The sequence below is a fragment of the Sorex fumeus genome, unplaced genomic scaffold (assembly GCF_029834395.1).
Source record: "Sorex fumeus unplaced genomic scaffold, SorFum_2.1 ptg000169l, whole genome shotgun sequence".
In the NCBI taxonomy this organism is placed as follows: Eukaryota; Metazoa; Chordata; class Mammalia; order Eulipotyphla; family Soricidae; genus Sorex; species Sorex fumeus.
In genome coordinates, this window is record NW_026606226.1 from 395,470 (window position 1) to 419,450 (window position 23,981).

Genomic DNA, 23,981 nt, shown 5'->3' on the forward strand with positions numbered 1-23,981 from the left:
GGCTGACCCGGGTTTGATTCCTGGCACCCCATATGGACCCCCCGAGCACTGGAGTAAATTTAAATTAACACAGGAGCACAGAGCCAGGAGTAAGCCCTAGTGTAGGAAGGAAGTGGCCCCCAAACAACAGAACACTCACTTTCCTCCTTGAAGCCTTAGTGTCAGGCCCCTGGGGCACTGTCCGCTTTCACCTGACAGGGCTGGTTCTAGCTTGGGGAGGGGCGGGGGGGGGGGCGGGCAGGCTCACTGCTGACCCCCCACCCAGCTCTGCCCATTTGGCTGTGACAGGCTCGGGATCATACACAGGTGGGGGATGGAGCCCAGGTCGGCTGCAGGCCAGGAGAGTGCCTTCCCTACCCTCTGGACTCTCCTGGCCCATGGCAGGGCTGCCCATGGCCCAGGCCCTGTGCTAAGGAGCAGGAGATGCACAAACAGAAGCAAAACCAGCGCGATGGTCGGGCTCAGTGCTTTCCAACCCCTCGTTCTTGGGCATAAAAAGGCTGAAATATTGGCCTGACCCTGGCCCTGGTCGGTCTGTGCCCCACCCTTCAGTGCTCTTCAGAATGAACCGCCAGTGCCTGCGGGGCCCCGGGAATAGTTCAGGGGCTCAGACGGAACACCTCCCCAGGGGAAGCTGCACGGGGCTAGATTCTGCCTGCAGAGCCGGTGACCCTGCCAACAGCCCAGGGATCCGTAGGCGCCACAAAAACGGCGGGGAGGGCGCCCCCTGGCGGGCACGGTGAGAAAGCATAGGCCACGGGAAGCCCCAATGACAGAGGCCGGGGATCCGCGTGTGCAAGCCTCTGTGAGCACCGTGGAGGCCTCTGAGGGTTTCCCAGCCTGCCAGGCGACCTCCAGCCATCGCCACCGCATCTGGGAACAGGAGAGAGGCAGGAGGGCCTGGCCTCACCCCTGCAATCCGCGCAGAGCAGCTCCCACTCGGCTGTGAGTGTCCGGCACCCCGCATGCCCTCCACACAGGCCCAGCTCCGCACCCACGCCCTCATGCCCAGGAGGGCACCAGCCTCGCTGATTTCCTAGCAGTTTCCTAGGGCACCAGCCTCGCTGATTTCCCTCTGGCCTTCCAGCTGCTTCTGCCTTATTTTTTCCAAAGCACTTGAGCGAGGCTTAGGAATGTCCAGAAAGTCTGACCTTGCCCAGGGCAAGCGCAGTTTCGAGGTCCAGCACTGGATCTGCATTCCAGAGCCAAGGGATTGCTTTTCCGTTGCGATCTTTGGCAGGCCAACCTCCCTCCGGGAACGGAGCGCTGCAGGACTGAGCCGCAGGCTTCCAGGCTCCTGGGGACCTGGCACGGCCCAGGAAGCAGGGGTGAGGGGGCAGGTGAGGTGGCCGCAGAGGAAGGGGGGGAGGAAGGAATGCAACCCACTGGGGCAGGGGTGAGATTAGGCTGGTGGACCGGTGGGCCCAGGGAAAGAGTTGAAAAGGCAGCCAGGGAGGAAGGCGACAGTGACACCGGGTGCCAAGGATGGCTAAGGCTAGATTCTTCGGGCAGGTCCTACAGCAGGGGAAACACCGAAGCCGAACCCTGGGTTGCTGCCCCCCCACCCCCCACCCCACCAAGGCTGGCGGGAGAGTTCCAGGGTCCCACGCGAGGGAACGAAAATAAAAACTGCAGGGCCACAAGCCAAAGAGAGATCCAGGGGGTAAAATGCTTGTCCCGCCCATGGCCGACTCCATTCTGATCCCCAGCACTACACATGGTCCCCCGAGCCCTGCCAGGAGTGACCCCTGAGCACAGAGCCAGCCAGGCCTGGCCCCGAGACAAAAGTCCAGGACCAGCCAGAGGGACAGCACAGGAGTTAAGGAGCTGACCTGGCCCGACCACACTTTGTTGTTGTTGTTTGTTTATCCACCCCCCCATCACCACCACCATCACACGTTGTGGTTTTTTTTTTTTTGCTTTTTGGGGTCACGCCCAGCGATGCACAGGGGTTACTCCTGGCTCTGCACTCAAGAGTTACTCCTGGCAGTGCTCAGGGGACCATATGGGATGCTGGGAATCGAACCTGGGTCGGCAGCGTGCAAGACAGACGCCCTACCCGCTGTGCTGTCTCTCCAGCCCCTGTTTTTCCATTTTTATTTTTTTCTTTTTGAGTCACACCCGGCGATGCACAGGGAATACTCCTGGCTCTGCACTCAGAGATTACTCCTGGTGGTGCTCAGGGGACCATATGGGATGCTGGGAATCGAACCCGGGTTGGCCGCATGCAAGACAAACGCCCTACCTGCTGTGCTATCTCTCCAGCCCCCACCATTACGCTTTGATCCCGGGAACTACGCATGTCCTCTGGCCACCGGGAATGAGCCCAGCAAGCACAAAGCCAGGACCAGTCCCAGTGCACTGCTAGGCGCTGCTCAGCCACCCCCCCCCCACCTCCCCACCCCCCCGAAAAGAGTAAGTCCAGTGGAGCACCAGGGCTTAGAGGCTGGCACATCCTCTTCACCACGGTGAAAGGGTCAGGAAGGAAGAGAAGGAAGGTCCAGGGACCTGAGACAGAGCAAGTGCCCCAAGCAGCCCCAGGGGCTCCCTGGGCGGCCGATGGCTTCACATCCAGCTCCAGGGAAGACTGTGACTGGCACCCCTGCTCCGTGGAGGCAATGGGAGGGAATGTTTGGGCTGCAGCTGTGTTCCTGCCCTCTGTCCAATCCAGAGGCCTCAGCTTCTAGGAAGCAGCCCCAAACCCTCCCTGCAGGGCTGTGCAGAGCTCAAATGCGTCGGATATGCAGGCCCCCATGTGCCATTCTAGTTCTTTTCCCTTCCACCGCTCGGGAGAGGGCAGGGTTCCTAACCTTCAGCCCCAGAAAGATTTTGAAGTCTGAGAAAAGGTCTTCTGGGCAGACTGTGGCGCGGGGGGTTAGGGGGGTGGCAGGCCCATTCCAGGAAGGGCCATAGGCAGAGGCAGCCACAGCGAAGCTCCTTGCCCCCACGGCTGACGCTGCTGCTGCTCCTGCCATGACCAGGGCCCACGCATCTGGCCACGGTGCCCACGCATCTGGCCGCAGTGTGCATCACCCGGGTCGGTCTCCTTCAGCTGGGGCCCGTGCTCACGTGCTTAAGGGGCAGGTTGCAGTGCTGGGCCCACACCTGCGCCTCCTGGCTGCAGTGTCCATGCGTGTTTTCCTGTTGAGGGTTTTTCTTCTTTGTGGTGGTGGTTCTGTTTGGGGGGGCCGAGCCCAGCGATGCTCAGGGGTGACTTCCTGGCTCTGCACTCAGGAATTGCTCCCGACGGGGCTTCTTGGACCCTATGTATGGGGTGCCAGGGATTAAACCCGAGCCGGCCACTAGCAAGGCAAACGCCCTCCCCGCTGTGCTGTCCCTCCGGCCCCTGCACACCTTTTACTGTGCCGCCTGCGCACTCAGCACCCACTGCCCCAGGTTCTTCGAGACTAGCCTTCTATCTCCTAGGTCTGTCTTCATGTCCTGTGTCCCAGGAACTCCCTCGGGACCTCCAGGAGTGAGGGTAGGGGCTGGAGGCCACTGGATTGGTTCAGAACCCTCGGGCTCTGCAGCTGTCCACACCCCCTGAGTCTCCCTCACACCTTCAAAGCCGAAGGAAGGTCCAGCTCCCCTCAGGGGCCTACTCCATACCTGGAGTGAGGGAAAAAAAGCGGAAGGGGGGATGCTGGAGAGATAGATAGGACAGGGGGAGGGCACCTGCTTTACACACGACTGACTCAGGCTCCATCCCGGCACCACGTGGTCCCCTGAGCCCTGCCAGGTGTGAGCCCTGAGTACAGAGGCAGGTGTCAGCCTTGAGCACTGCTGGGCTTAGACCACCCCCCAAAAAATAGAGAGAGGGAGGGGCTGGAGCGATAGCACAGCAGGCAGGCCATTTGCCTTGCACGCGGCCGACCCAGGTTCGAGTCCCAGCATCCCATATGGTCCCCTGAGCACCAGGGGTAATTCCTGAGTGCAGAGCCAGGAGTAACCCCTGTGCATCGCCAGGTGTGACCCCAAAAAGCAAAAATAAAAATAGAAAGAGGGAGAAAGGGGGGAGGTCAGGGCTCCTCCTCAGCTACTTGTCCAGGCCCCCTGGGCTCACAGCCGGCAGGCAGGCGGCTGCAGCTGCCTGGACCTGTACAGGCCGAAGCCCATGCCAGGGGTCTGACCCCCGCTGCTCAGCTGAGCTGGATTAAGAGCTTGCTTCGTGCCTTCGCAAATTCCATCGGCCGGCCCCCCGGCACCCCCAGACGCAGCAACTGGTAGCACGGAGCAGTTGTCCACGACAGCAGTCACGCCAGCAGCCGGGCTGCCCCTTTGGGAAGCGGAGAGTCGAGGGGGACAGGGGCTGGGAGGCCGGCAGAGCCCCGAGCCATGAGGACCTACTCGGACATGGGCGTCTGCATGGAGGCGGCAGAGCTGAGCAAGGTGAGGGCGCGGGATGCCCGGCCAAGACCCCCTGGGCCGCGGCCACCACACTCAGCCCTCAACCCTCTTTCCTTCAGACCGAGTTCAGCAACCCGGCCTTTGAGCCCGAGTCCGGGCTGCCCGGCGTCGCACCAGCCCTCCAGGAGGATGCCAGTGGAGCACCCCGAGTTCCCTGGCCCGGTAACCATCTTCAAGGGGCCCCCTGGGAGTCTAGCCCAGAGGCCCTGAGAGCTGAGGGTGGGATGTGGGGTACCCGAGGGAAGGGGTGTTCAGGACCCCCATGCTTGCAGGTCGGCGTCCCCGGGAGCTGCGTGCCGACTGCCGCTTCTCGGGGCTGTGTGCGCTGCTGCTGGCCGGACTGCTGGTCCTGCTGGCCGGGTTGCTGGTGGCTGTCATCCTGGCCCGTGAGTGCCAGGGCTGCGAAGAGGCCAACGGGGTCTCCGGACCTGGACCCCAGCCCCTCTGAGCCCACCCCCTCCTTTTCCCACTGGCAGAGCTGCAGGCGCCACCGTCCTCGGGGGCCTCCCATCGTCCACTGCCTGCCCGGCGTCCCCCCAGTCCCAGCCCCACTTCTCAGGCCACGGGGTCCCCCAAAGGGCAGCAGGAAGCAAGCGGCAGCCCCACACCCACGCCCCCACCCAGTGAGTACGGGGGACAGACGTCCCAGACGTCCCTGCTGGGGAGGCAGGACCTGGAGAAGCCCTTTGGCAACCAAGGACCTCCCCTCTCCCCCACCCCTGCAGCCTGCGGGGGGCTCCTTCCCGGCCCCCAGGGCTTCTTCAGCAGTCCCAACTACCCGGACCCCTACCCCCCCAATGCCCACTGCGTGTGGCACATCCGAGTGGCCCCTGGCCAGGCCATCCAGCTCCGGATCGAGACGCTGAGCATGGAGAGTGTGGCTTCCTGTCTGTTTGATCGCCTGGAAATTGCCCCAGAGCCTGACGGGCCCCTCCTCAGGTGGGTCCCTCCGCCTGCAGGAGCTCAGACCTCGTCCTGAGCCATGTCTAGACAACAGACATGGGGAGTGGTGGGGGGATAGGATGGTCTGGGAGGAGAAAAACCTCTGACCTCCAACCATGCTGGGACAAGTCACGTGCCCTCTCTGATCCCAGTTTCCTCCGGCCCTCCATCTCCATGAGAGCCAGACCTGGACCAGGAAGAGCAGAGCTCCTGGGGAAGGGGTGGGGCCTCTCAGACCAACTGGTCACCCAGTTAGGGCTTGAGGAAAAAGGAGCCCAGTGCCCATGTGGTCTCCCTGAGGGCTGGTCCTGATCCGCCCTTACCACCCCCATCCCCGGCTGCCCGCAGAGTGTGTGGGAGGGTGCCACCCCCCACCCTCAACACCAACACCAGTCGGCTGCGGGTGGCCTTCGTCTCGGATGGCAGCGTGGCCGGCTTTGGCTTCCACGCCTGGTTCCAGGCCGTGGCCCCAGGACACGGTGAGTGCTTCCCCCTCGGCCACTCCAGGGGCACCGGGGCTGCAGGTGAGGAGGGTCCTCACTGCTCATGCCCCCAGGGAGCTGTGCCCAGGGTGAGTTCCCCTGTGATGGGGGCGTCTGTCTGCTCCCTGACTCCGTGTGTGACGGCTTTGCCCAGTGCGCGGACGGCAGCGACGAGCTGGACTGTGGGGCCAGGATCTCAGGTACAGACTCTGCTTTCGGGGGGGTGGGCTGAACCAGGACCCCCAACCCACTCTGACCCAGCCCCATGGACATGCCCACGGTGGGGCGGGGGGAGGTGGGGAGCCATAGACCCTGGCGGCCTCCTGAGTCCCCCGTCTCTCCCAGGGTGTGGGGGTAACCTGACGGGGCTCCAGGGCACCTTCTCTGCACCCCGTGCCTTGCAGCGACCTCACCAGCAGGTAAGCAGTGCCTGGCTGGGGCTGCCCAGAGCCTGGGGTGTGGGTGGGGGGCGCGGCCAGAGTCCAGCTCCTTCCCAGGCTGCGAGCACTTCTCCGCGGCCCCCGGGGGCCCCTGGAGTGCACGGCAGGAGGAGGTCGAGCATGGCCATCTGCGTTCTGTCCCCCAGTTTTGCAGCTGGGACATCTGGGTGCCGACAGGCCACGGCCTCCAGCTGCAGTTCCACAACTTCAGTGTGGCGGCCTCCGAGCAGTGCCGGAGGGACTACGTGGAGGTGTACGAGGGCAGCGGCCCCCAGGCCCTGGCCCTCCTGGGCAGGTAGGACCAGGGTGCAGAGAGGAAGCACCCTGGACTCCCTACCAGCCCCCACAGGCTACTGGAAATAACCCAGATGATACCCCTCCCCTTCACTGTCACCCTAAGAACAGGCTAGCCTTTCTCACCCCAAAGTCCTTATTCTTTTCCTTACTTCCTCTCTGGGGACTCCTTTTGGGACCCCAGTTCCTCCCACCCTATGGGCCCCCTGTCCATTAACCCTACCAGCCCCGGTGGACTGTTCTGTTCCTAAGGACTCAACGTTCCAGAAGGTTTTTTTTTTTTTTTTGCTTTTTGGGTCACACCCAGCGATGCACAGGGGTTACTCCTGGCTCTGCGCTCAGGAATTACCCCTGGCAGTGCTCAGGGGACTATATGGGATGCTGGGAATTGAACCCGGGTAGGCGGCGTGCAAGGCAAACGCCATACCTGCTGTGCTATTGCTCCAGCCCCACAATGTTCCAGAAGTTTAATGCTTTGCTGAATGTGTGTCTTCCTCACGGGACCCCCATGGGCCCAGAGTTAGGGACCAGCCTCCTGTCCCCTGTGTTGTGGCACCCTGGGTGGGAGGCCCAAGGCGTCCTGCGCCCCGGCAGGTTCTGCGGAGGCTCTGAGCCGCTGGGCCCTCTGCGCTCCGTCCACCCGCGCCTGACCGTGATCTTCCGGACACAGCGCGCTGGCAGTGGGGGCTTCTCCGCTGCTTTCAGGGCGCTGAACCACACGGAGAGTAGGTGCTCCCGGGCGGTGCTCCAGGGCCGGAGGCCGGGAGGGTGGACCGCGGGTGGCTGGGCACTGCCACGGCCCCTGTGCCCACAGACCACTGCGGGCCCGGACAGCGCTCCTGCCTGGACAAAAGGTGCCAGGGTCTGCGGTGGCCCTGCGAGTCATGGGGAGACTGTAAGAACTGCAGCGGCGCCCTGCCCCCGCCCCCAGGTGGGACGCCCTCTCTGCGCCCGGTCCTCACAGGTGCCCAGAACCTGGACCATTTCCTAGAGCAGGGGTGGGACCCGTGAGGTTCAGGGTGACCCCAGGAATCCAGAGTTGGGGGACTTCAAGAACAGGCCCCGTCTGGTCACACAAACAATTCCCAGGATGCACGGGAGAGCCCCTCGCAGAACGCCCCCCAACCCCAGTGCGGTGGACCCGGCGCCCCGAGCTCAGCGGGGTGCCCTAGGGCGCAGAGCCATCCGGGGCGGGCTCGCTCCGGGGTCCCCAGCGTGCCGCGCCCCCCGCAGGGCTGGCGTGCGAGCCGGTGCGCGTGGAGATGTGCGCGGGGCTCAGCTACAACAGCACCGCCTTCCCCAACATCTGGGGGGGCGTGGCCACGCAGGCCGAAGTGGCCGAGGTCCTGCGCGGGTACCAGGTGCGCTGGGCGGGGCGGGGCGGGGCGGGGCTGGGCGGGGCGGGGCGGGGCTGGGCGGGGCCCTCGTGGGGCCGAGGGTGCCTGAGCCCCCGCTCTCCTCCCCGCCCCCCCCAGAGCCTGACCAGTCTGCCCTGCTACCCGCACTTCCGGAGGCTGCTCTGCGGGCTGCTGGTACCCCACTGCACCCCGCTGGGCAGCGTGTTGCCCCCCTGCCGCTCTGTGTGCCAGGAGGCAGAGCACCAGTGCCAGTCTGGCCTGGCACACCTGGGCACCCCCTGGCCCTTCAACTGCGACAGGCTGCCCGAGGCGGAGGGTGTGGACACCTGCGCCCGGCCCTGAGCCCTGGGCAGCCCCGCCCCCACCTGCCCATCTTCAGGGCGGCGGGCAGGGGCGCCAAACGGGGGCTCTAGCATCCTCCCCCCACACCCCTATCTCCTTTCCTTCCCTTCCCTCCCCCTGCTGCAGCGCCAGCTCCTGACCTGCCCTCGGATCCTGTTTTCCCTCTGATTGTCCAGCCCCTCTGCCCCGAGACTTTGTCAGTCAAGTCCAAACGGGCATCGGGCACCCCGCAGGCCCTGTCCAGCGCAAGGGACCCCGCTGCTCAGAGCCCCCCACCCAGCCCGGTCCTACCTACCCCTCACCGCCCCTCCCTGCTGTGCGCTCCGAGGCCCGCGGTCTCTGCCCCTCCTTCCTCGCCCCAAACTTTGGCGGGCGGCCGGGCGACACCACGAGTTATTTCCCTGCTATTTCCCGGCCCGGAGCTCTTGGCCCCCGCTCCTCTGGTTTCCTTTCCGAGCGAGTCTGGGAGGAGCCGAGCGGCGGCGCGCGAGCGGGACGCGGGGACCCCGGGGCAGGGGGCGCCTGGCCGGGGAGAAGCGCGGGCGGAAGCGGGGCGACCCTCGGGTCCCCCCGGCGCCCCCAGAAGCGGAGAGGGCGGCCGCGCCCGAGGAGCCGAGCTGCGAGAGGGGTGAGTGTCGGAGAGAAAGGGGGTGAGGGAGGGGTGCGTGGGGAAGCCTGGGCGCGGGCGGTGGGCGCAGAGGGGAGACCCGCCGCTAGGCTCCCTCTGCAGCGGGCTCGGGATGTCCTCGGGCCCCCAGTCTCAGGGGCACGGGAGTGGGCTGGGGGTCGAGTGGGCCGCGCGGGGGAGGGGGTCCGGCGGGCCCCCGGACTCTGGGGCCCGACTCCTCTCCTGCCCAGACGCCAGGAGGACCCCAACGCCATGCGGCCGCTCCTCGCTCTGCTGCTTCTGGGCCTGGCGGCCGGCTCGCCCCCGCTGGACGACAACAAGATCCCCAGCCTGTGCCCGGGGCACCCCGGCCTTCCAGGCACGCCGGGCCACCACGGCGGCCAGGGCCTGCCGGGCCGAGACGGCCGCGACGGCCGCGACGGCGCGCCCGGGGCTCCCGGCGAGAAAGGCGAAGACGGGAGACCCGGTAAGGGCGCACGGTCGGGCGCGGCGCGGCCCCGCCCCGGCTCCCACGCCCCGGGCTCGAGCGGCTCGGGGCTCCCGCCAGGGGGCCCCGCCCGAGCGGAGGGGGGATGACTCAGCCCCCGAGCCCGGCTCCCCCGCCGCGACCCTCTGGGGCCCCGCCCGGGGGCCTGTCCCCGGCGCCCGAGGAAGTGGCGGCTGCCGGCGCCCAGAGGGTCCGGGAAAGGCCGGCCGCTCCTCTCGCCCTGACACCCCTTTCCCCCGACCCCGCAGGGCTCCCGGGGCCCCGCGGCGACCCCGGGCCTCGGGGCGACGCGGGACCCGTGGGGGCGCCCGGGCCGGCCGGCGAGTGCTCCGTGCCCCCGCGCTCCGCCTTCAGCGCCAAGCGCTCCGAGAGCCGCGAGCCCCCGCAGTCCGACGCGCCGCTCCCCTTCGACCGCGTGCTGGTCAACGAGCAGGGCCACTACGACGCGGCCACCGGCAAGTTCACCTGCAGGGTGCCCGGCGTCTACTACTTCGCCGTCCACGCCACCGTCTACCGGGCCAGCCTGCAGTTCGACCTGGTCAAGAACGGCCAGTCCATCGCCTCGTTCTTCCAGTTTTATGGGGGGTGGCCCAAGCCAGCCTCGCTCTCCGGGGGTACCATGGTGAGGCTGGAGCCGGAGGACCAGGTGTGGGTACAGGTGGGTGTGGGCGATTACGTGGGCATCTATGCCAGCATCAAGACTGACAGCACCTTTTCGGGGTTCCTGGTGTATTCCGACTGGCACAACTCCCCCGTGTTTGCCTGATGGTCCTGCGGATTCGGGCTCCAAGGGGAGAAGCAGCAACATCCTCAGGAGGGCTGGTCTCCCCCCCACCTCCGCCCCCAAGTTGTGATGACCTCAGGGGGTGCTGAGGGACCAGGAACAAGGCTGGTGGTCCCGGTCCCCAGGGCTGAGTTTCTTCTCCCTCTGGGGTGCTGCAGCTGTTCCCTGGCCCAGGCTGCTGAGGTGGGGTGCCTGCCAAGGTGGGGTGCGCTCTTCCTGCTCCCCTGGTCCCTCTGTCTGTCCCCCCCTGTCCCTGGGCCCTTTTCTCAGAGAGCATTCAATAAATCTAAGCCGCTCCCACGGGCCTGAGCTGTTTCTTTAAGGGAGGAGATGCCCGGTTCCGGGGTGGGGCAGGGGCAGGCTGGATGGAGGGAAGGGGCAGGAAATGCAGGGGGTCCCAGGCCCCTTCATCCTCCCCTCCTCTGCTGACCTGGGGCTCTAGCAAACTCCGGAGCAATCAAGGGAATGGGCTGGGGAGCCTCGCCTCACCCCAATTCCCTGACCAACACAAAGGGCAGCAAGGGGCCAACGGTGCCTGCTTTGGCCAAGGCAAAGCCTCCAAGCACTGCAGTGCATGCTCTGCCCCAGGACGCCTGCCTGGGTTTGACCCTCAGCGCCTCACGTCCCTTCCATCGCCAGTAGCCAGGAGTCACCAAGATCCCTTGAGCTCGGCCAGATGTGGCCCCTGAAAGCTGTCCTTGCAGGCACCAGTTCAATCCCTTTCAATCCCGTGCAGTCATGGAATGTGCGATAGCGAGCACCCTGGAGAGAGCCCCATCACTGCAACAACAGGAACGGGCGGGGCGCGGGGGGCGGGGGGAAGGGAGCCCGGGATTTTCATTCATGACTGCCCTGGCCCTGGCCGCCTGCCTGGTGCCCAGATGACTAGAAAGCTATTTCTCTGTTGCGGGTGCCAGAGGCGCCGGCCGTCGGAGCCGCCGCGCGCGAGGCGACCGGCAGGGGGCGCCCCGGCCCCGGGATGCAGGCGGCTCCGGCCCAGTGCACCAGGGCGGCCGCCTGCCCGCCCGCCCAGAAAGGACTGCGGCCGCGGTGCGGGGACACGGGCGCCCGCCCTCCCGGAGGGGGAAGTTTATCTTCTCTCGAACGTGTTTATCCTCACACTAAACAGACTGGTAGGAGCCGGCCTGCCGGGGCCCGGCGCCCCCTCCGGCACTGCCCCGCCGCGGCGCGGGGCGCGAGCCCACTGCGCTGGACACCGCGTGGGTGGGCCGCGCCACCAGGTCTGACGCTAGCCACAAGGCGCCCGGCGCCGTCTCGGACCTCCCCCCGCCTCCAGTCCCCAGCCAACCTGCGCCAGTCTCTCCTAGCCCGGAGCAGGGGGGCGTCCTTCCTCCCGTTTCTTCCCCATCCCGCGGACCCCCCTTTCCTTTCCCCTCCTCCTGCCCCTCCCCCAGGCTGCGCCGGGCATTAAAGGCCCGGCGGGGACAGGGGGCGTGGTCCACTGCTGGCCACGTGAGGGCATATCTGACCAATGGGGGCTGGCCGAGGAAGTGCGCAACGGGCCGACTTGGGGGTCCTCGGCGGCGGCTTGAGCCCTGCCACCCCCCTTGCGGTGCCGCCTGTGCCCAGGCGGACAAGTGCCAGTCCGCGAGGCTGGCCTCGGGGTCGCAGGCGCCCCAGCGCCCTCCTGGGCGACTTGGGGGGAGGGGGAGCATCCCACCAGCCGCGCCTGGGACCTGGCTTGCTTTCCTGATTTCCGTGGGCTGCAGCGGGGACCCCAGCAGGACCCTGCAGAGCCCATTCTGCGACTGTTCTCACAGACAAGGAGGCACCCCGAGGCCATCGGAGTTGTCAACAGAACTTTAATCACAACAAAGGGGCTACAGACCCCTGGGGGGGCGCGCGCCCAGCCCTGGTCCCTGTCCAGTCTGCACCCTAGTGAAATGACCATCTGCGCCCCTGAGTCGAGGCGAGAGGGAGGAATGCGGCTGTTCTCTAAGGTGGGGAGTGAAAGCCGGGTGAGAAATCTGGGTGTCCCTCCAGAAACCCCCAGTGGAACGGGGGTGCTGGAGGGTCCTTGGTCCCAAAGCCAAGTGTCCATGTCCCTCCACCAGGACGACCCCACTGGAGGAGTCAGGCTGGAAGGACACCTCTTAGGGAGGTGTGGCTTGGGCCGCCTGAGAGGGGAGCCCCAAAGCCTAGGCTCAGAGGTTCTCTCTGAAAACAAAGGCTCAGGATGCTGCCCAAGCCCGGGAGTTGTCCTGACACCCAGATAACACTGATGTGCTGCGGCTGCAGAAGCTGGGAAGGAAGTGGGGAGCGGGCAGGAGACGTCCTGCCAATCCCCCCACTCTCACGGAAGCAAAACCTGATGCTCCGAGAGGGAACCCCGACGCTGGCATCTGGGTGGGCTGGAGAGCCCGTGGCTAGGTCTCAAGCTCTGGTCCACACTCACCACCCGCAGCAGCATGGGGTCCCTCTGGGCAGGACAGCAGACCCCTGGCGAACCCCGTCTCCTGGGGGCGGCCCGGGAGGCGGGGTCGGAAGCCGGAGGGCGTGGCCCTCGTGTCCACAGCCCAATCCCGGGAGGCTGCAGGGCGCGGTGGGCGGGGTGGCAGCGAGAGCTTCAGAGGTAGACGTTGAGGGTCTGCAGGATGCCCCGGCGGCAGAGCGGGCAGTTCCGGTGGTAGACCGGGTGCTGCATGAGGATCTCGGTGCAGTCCTGGCACAGACACAGGTGCCGGCAGGGCAGCAGCAGCACCGTCTTGCTCTGGTCCTGGCAGATGACGCACTTCTTCCGCTCCTCCTGCTCCTTCAGCAACTTCCATGGGTCCTGCCCGGCGGCTGGTTCCTCCTCATTGAGTCTCTCCCGGCCGCGGGATGCTGTGGCCCGGGGCTGCCTCCTTTCCGCCTCTTCTGCCTCCACGCTGGAGCCTGCTTCTGGAAGAGTGTCCTGTTGCCAGGTCCTGGCCACTGGCACCCTCCTCGGGCCACCTTGGGGGGCCCCCGGGGCTCCTCCCCGGTTCTGCCAGCTAGCCAGCTGCAGGCTGCGGCTCCAGACGCGGTGCCAGGCCTCCACACCCAGGGCCAAACGAGACAGCCGCACCACATCCTCTCGGAGCCGGTGGTAGGAAGGCCGGGCCTGGAGCTGCTCGAGGGCCCGGGTGGCGAGCCTCAGGGCGAAGTTGGGGTGCAGCGCTGTCATGGTCACCGCCAGCACACAAGCCAGCAGGATCAGGCCGGTGAGATTGACAAGCACGAAGCTAGCCAGGAGGCGGGCGGCAGAGGCCAGCAGCTCCAGGGTCAACTGGCAGGGGGTCCAGAGGAGGATGGCCATGGCAACAGCATTGCTGGACATGTGGGCCAGGAAGGCGGCCACCACGTCCGTGATCCTCAACACGGGCCCCATCACCGCATCCCACAGAGCCAGCACCAGGGCAAAGAGGTTCTGGGTGCCAATGAGACAGATGTTGACCAGGCTGTTGATGACATAGGCCACCAGGCTCATGGCAATGGTACAGACGTCACAGAACTGCCGCAGCAAGGCATGGCCGCTGGAGACCACATTGAAGACCCCTCGGTGCAGGAGCTCCCTGCTCCGGAGCGCCCCGTGAGAGGCCAAGTGCCCCAGGAGTTTGAGGCTCTCCAGGCCAGAGTAGCAGCTGTACAGCAGGGTACACAGGGCCTGCACGCCCCCGAAGGTGAAGCGCACCAGGGCCTCGATCAAGGCCAGCAGCGAAAGCAGGACCCCGCGGCCCAAGTGCAGGAGGCCGGTCAGTACCGTGTGCGGCAGGTTGTAGATGAACGTCAGCAGCCAGGCCAGGGACGTCAGGAGGGAGGACACCAGCAGGAAGTTGAGGTCCAAAACCAAGGTCAGCACGTCCAGCACCAGGCCGACCCCATTCACCACCAGGTACACGGCCTCCATGGTAGAGCTTATGGGCGTTGGAGCGGAGGGAGGTCCAGCTCCAGGTCGAGGCGGGGGTCGGGGTGGTCGTGCGCAGGAAGGGGGGAGTGGGTGGGCGGCGTCGGGGCTAATTTGGAAGGGAAACGAGCCGCCTCTGAGCCGGGGAGAATCGAGAGTCTGAGGATGAAGCAGGTACCCGAGTCCCGGTTTTGCAGGCGGGCTGTTTCGGAGGGAAAAGGCCAAACATGTCCGAAGTCGAGGTGAGCCGCGGCCGAGGAGAGGCCCCGGCTCTGAGGGCCAGGCGCTGGCGTCCACCCGGGCACAGGGTCTGGCCGAGGGGAGACCGGGAGCTGGCGGGGCCGGGCCGGGGCGGGGGGGCGCAGGCTGGGCGCGGGCTCGCGGTCCAGCTACGCAGGTGCCCCTATCCCCGCCCGGCCCCCGTCCTCTCGGCTCGCGGGGCTTCGCGCCCGGCAGGGGAGCGGGGAAGGGACTGAGCCTCAGCGAAGCCCAGGCGCAGCCGCCAGTCCGCTGGGCGCCGCCATCTTGAGTGCGGAGAGGTGGGACAAGAGGCGGGGCAGGGGGGAGGGCGAAGAACGCATTTCAGCCAATCGGCACGGGGCAACCGCCGGAAACGGCGGGCATTCATTGGTCCGTTTGAAGGGCGCCCAAACGTATTTACTTCCCAAAGCGAGGGGCGGAAACCGACGAAAATCCCTGCCCCGCGCTGGCGTTGATTGGTCTTCCTGGGCCTCGTAGCCCCGCCCCTTAAAGGAGCAGGATTTTGGGCTGCGCTAACTATCGATCTGGCCATTAAGCTTCAGTGTGAGTTTTTTTATTATTAAATTAAGTTAGTAATTTGTATTTGTTTTGTTTTGGGCCACACCCAGAGGCCCTGGGGCTCACTACTGGTTATGCGTTCAGGGATCATTGTTGGCGGTGCTGGGGGTGTCCTCTGGGTTGAGGGGATAGAACCTGAGTGGGCTGCGTGCAAGGCAAACACAATACCTGCTGTACTATCTCTCCATATTTATGTTTTGTTTTTTAAAAAACATTTAGGATTTTTTTTTCTTTTTGGGTCACACCCGGCGATGCACCGGGGTTACTCCTGGCTCTGCACTCAGGAATTACTCCTGGCGGGGCTCAGGGGACCGTATGGGATGCTGGGAATCGAACCCGGGTTGGCCGTGTGCAAAGCAAACTCCCTACCCGCTGCGCTATCACTCCAGCCCCCATTTAGGATTTTCTTGGGGGGGGGGGGGGAGCGGTGAAGCATACCCAGGTCCTTGGGGATCGTTCCTGGAGATAGAACCAGGCAGGGCACTGCTCCAGCACTTAATGCGCCCAGCCCTTTGAGCTTTCTTCCTGGTTTCCTGTTTTCTTCCACTTCCATCAGAGACTTTGTTCCTCTCCTCCGTTATTTCGATATCAGTCCCTTCCACAGAACCACTTTGTAATGTTGGACAGCTCCTGGGTACTCCACTCTCTGCTTCAAACTCAGGGTGACCAAAATCAAACTCAGCCTAGTGTGAATGCAGGTAACCAGCCTGTCTACCACCACGAGAAAAGCCTCAGAGCCCCCTGGATCCTTGAAGACAATATTTCCGTTAGTTCAGGGACCAAGACCTCCATATACCTGAGACCTCCTCATGCCAAGTCACCTTTAAGTAAAAACAAAAAAAGAAAAAAAAAACCCAACTCTTCCTTCTTCAACTGGAAACATAATGGCCAATGGCTGACAGCACTGTGTTGACACATGTCTGAGAAGCAGGGAGGCCTCCCCACACCTCATTCCATCTCTGACACCACATATGGTCCCCCAAAGGATCACTGTTAGGAATGATCCTTAAGCATAGAGCCAAGAGTAAGCCCTGAGCCCCACAGGGTGTGACCCAGCCACCCTTTCCCCAAAGTTGGTAGTAATCCTAAGTAAGATCCCTATTTATTTATTTATTTATTCATCTTGGGTCACACCCTGCGATGCACTGGAGTTACTCCTGGCTCATGCACTCAGGAATTACTCCTGGCGGTGCTCAGGGGACCATATGGGATGTTGGGAATTGAACCCGGGTCAGCCGCAGGCAAACACCCTACCCGCTGTGCTATTGCTCCAGCCCCAGTAAGACCCCAATTTAAAGACCACGAATCAAACTCAAGGCAAAGCACTCAGTTGCATCTCTAGATCCGTCAATTTGTAGGGGAGGCATACCCATCGATGCTCAGGAGTTACTCCTGGCTCTGTGCTCAGGGATCACTGCTGGTGGGGCTCTGGGAACCCTATGTGGTATTAGGGATTAAACTCAGGTTGGCTGTGTACAAGGCAAGAGCCTTCCCAGCTGTGCTTTCTCCAGCCTAAGGCCTGTTAGACTGAATGTCATAGCACTGGAATCAGACCTCATGGCACGTTTCAAAATGAACTGCTTTTGGGGTTGGAGCCATAGCCAGTGGGTAGGGAGTTTGCCTTGCACATGGCCAACCTGGGTTCAATTTCCCAGCACTCCTTATGGTCCCTTGAGCCTGCCAGGAGTGATCCCCGAGTAGAGAGCCTGGAGTAAGCCCTGAGCACCACAGTGTGTGACCCCCCACACCATCAAAACAAAACAAAAAACAAAAAAACCCAAACTCTTTCTAGCCCTGACATGTAACTCTGTGATAGAGCACGTGCTTTGAATGCATGAAAACCACAAGAAACCAATAAATGAATGAGTTTCTTTAATTAGAACGTGGGACTTGTCCTATATGTTCCTGATTTGCTGGCTTGCTTTGTCTTCCCCTGAATGCAGTGTCACTGAATGGATCTTTGCAGTTTGTTCATCTGTTCATTGATTGAAAGATGTGTTTGGGGTTTATAAGTTTGGGACAGATGACTAAAACACTAAAGCAGCTTGGGCTGGAGTCATAGTACAGCAGGGAAGGCACTGGCCTTGAATGCAGCTGACCCAGGTTCAATCCCCAGCATCCCATATGATCCCCTGAGCACTGTCAGGAGTAATTCCTGAACTCAGAGCCACCAGGAGTAACCCCTGAGCATCATCAGTGAGCATCACCAGGTGTGTCCCTGAAACCAAAATAAGTAAAGATATTAAAGTTGCTATAAACATGCAATAAAAATGCATATGAACCAGTCACCTGAGGGAGAGGAGGAAAAAGGAACCCGAGAAAATGGGATCTTTGCACTCAAGTCTCTGGGTCTTCTGCTCTGGTCACCCCATCTATGCTCCACACCCATAGCTGTGGTGACTCTACCCTCCTGCTGCCTGGCTGGCCCCAGGCAGGACACTGACCCCAATCGGGGTTCTGACACCTTCAACGACATATGCTGCATCTATGTTTGAGATGCTAGATGCCCGTTCTTCCAGGAAGCCTTTTGTGACTATTCCAGGTGCGGTGAAGTAAGTGCTCATGTGCACATATGCACCCCAGGACTTGGCTAATGCTCTCAGAATCCTTCATCTATCTGGCACCTTGTTCTTGTGACCATCCTGTCTCCGGTCCCTGGCTCAGACCACACAGCATGGTGCTGTGCAGTTAGGGGTCAGAGACGGGAGGTACTGCAGTGTCCTCTCCTTCGCCCGGAACCTTCACATCCACGGGTCACCTCTGCTTCCCCGCAGTGCTGTCATCACTTAGGATGAATCAAGAAGTCCGGTCTGAGCGGACCACAGAGGAGGAAGGGAGGAAGTAAATACAGGCCACCAGGGGGTGCTCTCGAGCAGAGACGAGCTGGAGGAATCCCCAGCCAGAGATACAGAATAGGGCTAAAACTGGGATTCCATCTCCGGGACCTTTTTATATGGCAGCCCCCTCAGCACCACCAACCCCCTCCCCAAAAGAACTCTCCAGGCCGAAATTTCCCAAGCCCACCATATCGTCAGATCCAGTGGCTTATCCCAAGGCCTGGCCCTCCCGCTCTGCATCCTGGACTCTGCAGGCATGTGACACCATTGAGTACCAACTGTTTGCATAAGCCTGGGCGTCTGGAAAGGAAAGTGATGGAATCCCTGTGCAAATACAGAGGCTGGCCAGGTCCCCCCAGCCTCCCTGTAGTAACAAATAAGGAATTGCAAATAAGTAACTGCATGTAATGAGAATTATGAAATTGTAAGGAGAACTAAGAAAATGTAATGGGGACTGGGAACCTGAAACTGAGCACAAGGTTAACCAGAGAAGGGAAGAAGAGGAGTTTTTCTTTTGCATGACCCTAATCAGCTGGGATAGGGCCCGTCAGACTTATGGGCCAGCACAAAAGGCAGCACGTGAAGGCCACACCAAATGGGCAAGGGATAATGACACAGACATTTTTGGGACACCTGAAGGTTGGGAATGATGCTTTTTATTTTTTTTCCTTTTGTGGCTTATAGCTCATTCTTAGAGAATAAAAGAAAGACACTCTTAGCAATCGCGACTCCAATTGGTTGACTTGGGGTCCTCAGTGCTGAGCCTCTAATAAACTCGCTATATTATTCTCTTACCCTGAGCGCTCTCTCTCTCTCTCTCTCTCTCTCTCTCTCTCTCTCTCTCTCTCTCTCTCTCTCTCCCTCCCTCTCTCCCTCTCTCTGTTCATTTGTGGCTCTCACCAGCACAACCCTCCCCTCAAGCCACCTTCCCTTCCGACTGGAGCGTTTCGCTCCTTAAAACTCCTGACAGAAATTCAGCAGCGTCCCAGGACGGGGCACCTCTCTGTGCTGGTCTCTGTGCCCATGCTCTGCCAGCCTGGAATCCCCACCCCTCCACTCCCGGTCCCCTGGTGGACCTTTCTCTGTACTTCCAGAAAGACTGGGCTGGCCTGGGGCCACAGCCTTGTCTACATACACCACGGGACTCAGCCAGTCACTCCCTCACCTGTGCAGGTTGACTAATTCTGATCTAAACATGACAGGTGCTGGATTTGGGAAAAGTCACGAGTGACTTCCTGGGGTGGGGTGGGCATGCCAAAGAGAGAGCGGCAGAACACCAGGGCTGCTCACACCCCTACGAGGGGCTGTCACCTGGGTGGGTCACAGGCCGCAGCTGTGCGTGGACACCCAAAGGGCCACCCATGGGGGGGTGGGGAGGGGGTGTTTCTGTGGCGCTTAGCTCTGGGACTAGCTTTAGCTTTTCCCCCTTGCTAGGGTTTTGCTGTAAGGACCAGCAGAGAAGCTGGGGAAGCGGATCATCTCTGGGGGTGAGGTCAGTGCCAGGAAAAGGTGCACAGAAGCAGCTCCAGAAGCTTCTGTACCATTCTGAGTATGGACCTGCCTGCTCTGGACAGCTCTCGGGTAGACCCTGCCAGGAAGTGGCGAGACCCAGGCAAGAAGTAGACAAGTAGACAGGCAGCTCCAGTAAGAGCTAAGTGCCCTGCAGCAGGGAGCACATGACAGGGGTGAGGTGGAAGTGATGTAGGCAGGTAGACAGGGAAGGCCCCCTCCCAAGCAATGACAAAAGCCAGCCCTGCAGAAAATAGGAAAACAGGAACTAAGGCTTAATAAGACCCTCACCTGGCTCCAGCAACAGACCCAAAGAAGCTCCTGCAGGAACAGAAGGCCAGGAAAGGAATTTCAAAGAAGACCATCACCACTCCCATCCTCCCTGGTAACCTCCTTAGCAACGGACTTTTACCTGGGAAGAAGCCCACGTGGGGACAGGTTGGAGAAACCCTATAAAGGTCACCTTGAACAAAGAAAGGGCGCACATATGCTGCCTGAGCCCATGTGTGCTTATGCCCACATGGCTGCTGAGCACATGTGGTGCCCGAGCACATGTGTCGCCCGCATCTCCCCTCTTGAGATGTGTACTTTCATGCTTTCATGTCTAACTTTTCTCTCTCTCTCTCTCTCTCTCTCTCTCTCTCTCTCTCTCTCTCTCTCTCTCTCTCTCTCCCTCCCTCCCCCTCCGCACCTCAAAATCCTCCAAATAAAATCTATTTACTTCACTGCTTGTCTCCTCCTGAAATTCCTTTTTGTGAGGTGAGACAAGAACCCAGTAACTCTGGGTCCCGGGTGGCAGAGGCAGTTGGGGAGAAAGTGACCGTCTTTCTCCTCTCCGCTTCACATAAGTCACCCTGGGGCCCACCGACATCAGAAGGAGCCTGGAGGGCTGGCCCAGCCTCCCCTGGTCCCACCTGGCCTGGGGCTTTTCTCTCCCGCAGGGGTAGGGTCAGAGTCTGGGGCACCCAGTCTGGGGCTCCTTCAGATGAGCTGTGGGGTGCTGAAAGCCAAATTGGCAGGTGGGCTTCAGGAGGAGAGGGCCCAGGAAGGAGCCCCTGAGCATCCCTGAATGCCCACCATCGCCCCCCCCAAAGAGCAGCCTTCCCTTCCTGGGGGCAAGGCAGGGTCCAGTCTAAAGGCTCTGAGGCGCTTTCTCCCGGGGGTGGTGGTATTTTGGGGAGCGGATGTGAACTTCCTTGAGGGGGTGAGGTATAAGATCCCAGCATCCTGCTCCAGCCCCACCACAGGCTCCATCCTCCAAATGTGGGGGGAGGAAGTGAGCAGGCGGGAGGCCCGAGAGGACAGACAAGGGAGTGACAGGATGGTGGGGGAAGAGCACACGGAGACAGGAGGGGGTTTCACAGCGAGGGGAGGGCCAGGAGCCCAGCCAGTGCTCGTGCCGTGCCCAAAGACTGACCAGAGGGTCCGATGACCCCTCGCCCTAACCCGGGCAAGCAGCCTCTGGCCTCCGCCCATCCCGCCCCCCAGCACCCAGCTCTGCTCCCCCTCCCACTTTCCGGCGGGGGGAGGCTGGGGTTGGGCTGGGAAAGGCTTGGGGACCAGAGCGGGGCTTCCGGAGAGCCCTGGGGTCCGCCCCGCGCCCGCGGCCTGAGCATTTATGGAAATGTTTGGGCTGGTGCTCGGCCCGCCCCCCGGGGCCCGGCCGGGGCGCGCGCGCGGGGTGGGGGCCGAGTGGAGGTGCTCCCGGGCTGGGGGCTGAGTCCTGGGCACTGCGCTGGGGGCGAGGGGGAGGTCCCGGCCCCCAGCCCCCCCTTCCTCCGGGCTGCAGGGTCCCTCGCGCCGGCCGGGCTCTGCACACCCACATCCTCTAACCCCGCGCGGGGACCAGAGGCCACAGCTCCCCGGGGACGCGCTGGAATGCCGGGGGCCTGGGAACGGCGGTCCGTGGGAATCCCAGCGCAGCCCCCCCGCCCCGAGACCCCAGCGCCTCCCCAGCCCCCGGCCGGCGCGAGCGACCCCGGCGTCCCCGGGGCCGGCGGTGACGGAGGCGGCTCCCCCCGGGGGCGCCCGCATAAGCCGCCCATTGTCCGGCCCCGCCCGGGCGCACAATGGGGCCCTTTGCCGCGGCTCGGGCAGGGGCTGGACACCAACTCAATGGCGGTTTCTCCGAGTTTAAAAATAGCCCCCCCTCCCCCTCCCCCTCCCCACCCCAGGTCGCCGCCTCTCCCGGGCTTCCGGGGCGCCCGCCCTCCAGCCGCACCCCTTCCCTCCGGGACCTGCTTAGGTGCGGGACCCGATGAGTCGACGTCCAGCAGCACCGGGGCTGCGTCCCCCACCCCCCGACCCCCAGCCGGCCCCGCGTCTCCCACCCAGCCCACCCCCTTATCCGGTTTCCTGAGCCACGACAGCCCGGCTCCCTCGCCCCTGTTTTCCTCTCCGTCCCCGCAGACTCCGCCCTCCCGACCCTCATCCTGGAAACGCGCTCCTGTCCCGCCGCCCCCCAGCCCCGGCCTGGTGTCCCCTTGCGGGCCAGACGGGGCTTTCCCGGCTTCCTTAATCTAATCACCGGCGCCCCCCGGCCCCCCCAGCTCCTGCAGCTGCAAACAAGTCTTCATCAGCTTCCTTCCGCGCAGCCCACATCATCCTGGTCAAGGCCAGAGGGGTGGGTGGGCAGCTGTGGGGCTCCAGCAACTTCCCGGTTCCCTCTGCAAGTCTCCGATGCAACTTCGTTTGAGGGCCTCTCCCAGTGCAGTGCTCTGGGGCTGCTCGCGACAGTGCTCGGTAAACCGTTTGGTACCAAGGACCGAGCTAGGCCCCTTGAACCACACCCCTGTACCCCCAGTCTGGGTTTTGTTTTTGTTTTTATAACCACAGGATGTCCCACCTCTTACCTTGTAGGCCTGACCCACCTGTCCTGAGATGGCGACCAGGGGGCTGCCTCAGTCTCTCCATCTGTGCTAAAATCCGTGCCAGGTGACCCGGGAGGGCGGGCGCCCAGTCCGGTATGCGTCTGAGCAGCCTGTGGGCCAGGGCTGCAGCAAAGCTGCGACCTTAGTGGTCCCGCCCAGGTGGCCTCCATCTGCGAGGGGCGTGGCCAGCCCCCTCCAACTCTGCCATGGTGCAGGTGAGGCAGAGACAGGCCTCGGGCCTCTGTATACTCTTGCTCTTCCCAGGTTCTTCAATATTTTCAAGAATGCAAATTTCAATAATAAAGATGCTCACACTCAAGAGTTGCTAGAAAAGTTTATTGGAAAGCAGCAAAGAAAAGGAGCTGGGCTGGGCGTTTGTTTGCCTTGCACGCAGTGGACCTGAGTTCGATTCCCAGCATCCCACATGGTCCCCTGAGCATGGCCAGGGGTAATTCCTGAGTGCAGAGCCAGGAGGAACCCCTGAGCATTGCCGGGTGTGACCCAAAAAAGAAAAGAAAAGAAAGGAAAAGAAGAGAAGAGAAAAGAAAAGGAGCTCCCCAAGCTGGGAAGAGCTTAGTATAGGAATGAGTTAAAGTAAGGGAGTTTTGTGCAGCCTGTTTTAAGGCCTCCTGGCATCCTTTATCGGTTGGCAAGTGTTTACAAAAGGTGCCAGAAAATGACAAGGATGTTCAGCTGGTCTAAATCTCTCTGGGCATTTTTGCCCCTTATCTTAGTCTCCTGGTTGGTCTAGGCTCCAGGTCAGAGTCTTATGGTCCTGAAAATATGACCGCTGGGGCAGGACTTTGGGAGTGAAATGTGTCAGGCCAGTGGAGGGAAGGATGCAAGGGAAAGCCATGACTTCTTCCTCACTGGCAAGGGCAAACAAATCTTGCAGGCCTAATTGCCAATTAGCTCAGTTTCCCCATCAGCCTAGGTCCAGGACTGCCTATTCTCTTAGTTCCAGTTTCCCTAATTCAGCCTCGAGTCCAGGGCAGAATTTTATGTTCCTGGGAATCCCCCGGAATGCTGAGACAGAACCCTGGGGGTGGATGGAACCTGTGTCAGGTTGTTGGGGTGGAGAGATGGAACATCTGGAGAGAAGCCGTGCCTTTCTCTCTCACTGGCAAGGGGGAAACTGAGGCTTCCTCTCTCAGGTGCTCCTGCAGAGACCCCCTTCCCCTCTGCTGCAGCTGAACCTGGGCCGCTGTCCAGTCCACTTGCCCCCCAGCGCCCTGTGGTCCTCTCTGCCTGGCCCTCTGGTTTCCAGCTCCTACTGGGAGCTCTCCAGGGACTGGTCCCTCAACTGAGAATCCCAAAGTGCTTCCTTCCAGGAGGTCCCCCCAGTACGCCTGCCCCGGCCCTCCAGGGTCCATTTCCGGGAGGCGCCCAGAGAGCAGGAGTGGGGTTTTTCTGAAAGGATCATCGTGGGTGTGGGGTGTAGCGGTCACCCAGTGCTGCTCCTCTGTCCCCTTCACTGCAGAGGCCGCACTCCCACCCCCACCCCCTGGCTCCACAGTCCGGGCGGAAGAGTCGAGAACTGCCTGTCCTTGGTGGTTGCTGGCGGTGGCTGCAGGCTGCGATGGAATGATTAGTTAATGGTGTTAAGTGCAGGGGAGCAGCCACGGGAGGCCATGCTAGGGGCAGACAGCAGCCTGCAGCTGAAGCCCGCTGCTCCAGGACAGGCCGGCCTGTCACTCTGCCGCCTTCCCTGCCAGCCCTCCTGGCCTGTGGGGCAGAGTCTCTGGCAAAATGACGCACAGGGAGGAGGGGGCAGCCGGTCTGGCCTGCAGGGCAGCTGTGGTCTGTGTCTCTGCGTCATGTCACTCGCGTCCCAGATCCACTAAGTCACCTGCCTCTGGCACCCTGCGGCCACGCCCTGCCCCTCCCCCACGGGCG

General features: G+C 62.5%; 3 protein-coding genes across 3 annotated transcripts; 2 read left to right on the plus strand and 1 right to left on the minus strand.

Moving 5' to 3' along the window:
* Positions 1–4,253: 4,253 nt before the first annotated feature.
* On the plus strand, positions 4,254–8,288 carry MFRP (membrane frizzled-related protein). The gene is made up of 13 exons (XM_056107683.1): positions 4,254–4,389; positions 4,467–4,569; positions 4,680–4,793; positions 4,884–5,030; positions 5,133–5,346; positions 5,698–5,828; positions 5,906–6,031; positions 6,177–6,250; positions 6,418–6,566; positions 7,160–7,290; positions 7,380–7,496; positions 7,799–7,926; positions 8,041–8,288. Exons 1-13 carry the CDS (start codon positions 4,336–4,338, stop codon positions 8,263–8,265), a joined length of 1,713 nt encoding a protein of 570 aa, XP_055963658.1. The 5' UTR covers positions 4,254–4,335; the 3' UTR covers positions 8,266–8,288.
* Positions 8,289–8,561: 273 nt separating this feature from the next.
* Positions 8,562–10,377, plus strand: C1QTNF5 (C1q and TNF related 5). The gene is made up of 3 exons (XM_056107622.1): positions 8,562–8,893; positions 9,124–9,359; positions 9,629–10,377. The coding sequence occupies exons 2-3, from the start codon at positions 9,146–9,148 to the stop codon at positions 10,144–10,146; spliced, it is 732 nt and encodes a 243-aa protein (XP_055963597.1). The 5' UTR covers positions 8,562–8,893; positions 9,124–9,145; the 3' UTR covers positions 10,147–10,377.
* A 1,658-nt stretch (positions 10,378–12,035) lies between these two features.
* Positions 12,036–14,589, minus strand: RNF26 (ring finger protein 26). Its single transcript, XM_056107493.1, has one exon. It carries the CDS (start codon positions 14,051–14,053, stop codon positions 12,752–12,754), a length of 1,302 nt encoding a protein of 433 aa, XP_055963468.1. The 5' UTR covers positions 14,054–14,589; the 3' UTR covers positions 12,036–12,751.
* Between the last annotated feature and the right edge of the window lie 9,392 nt (positions 14,590–23,981).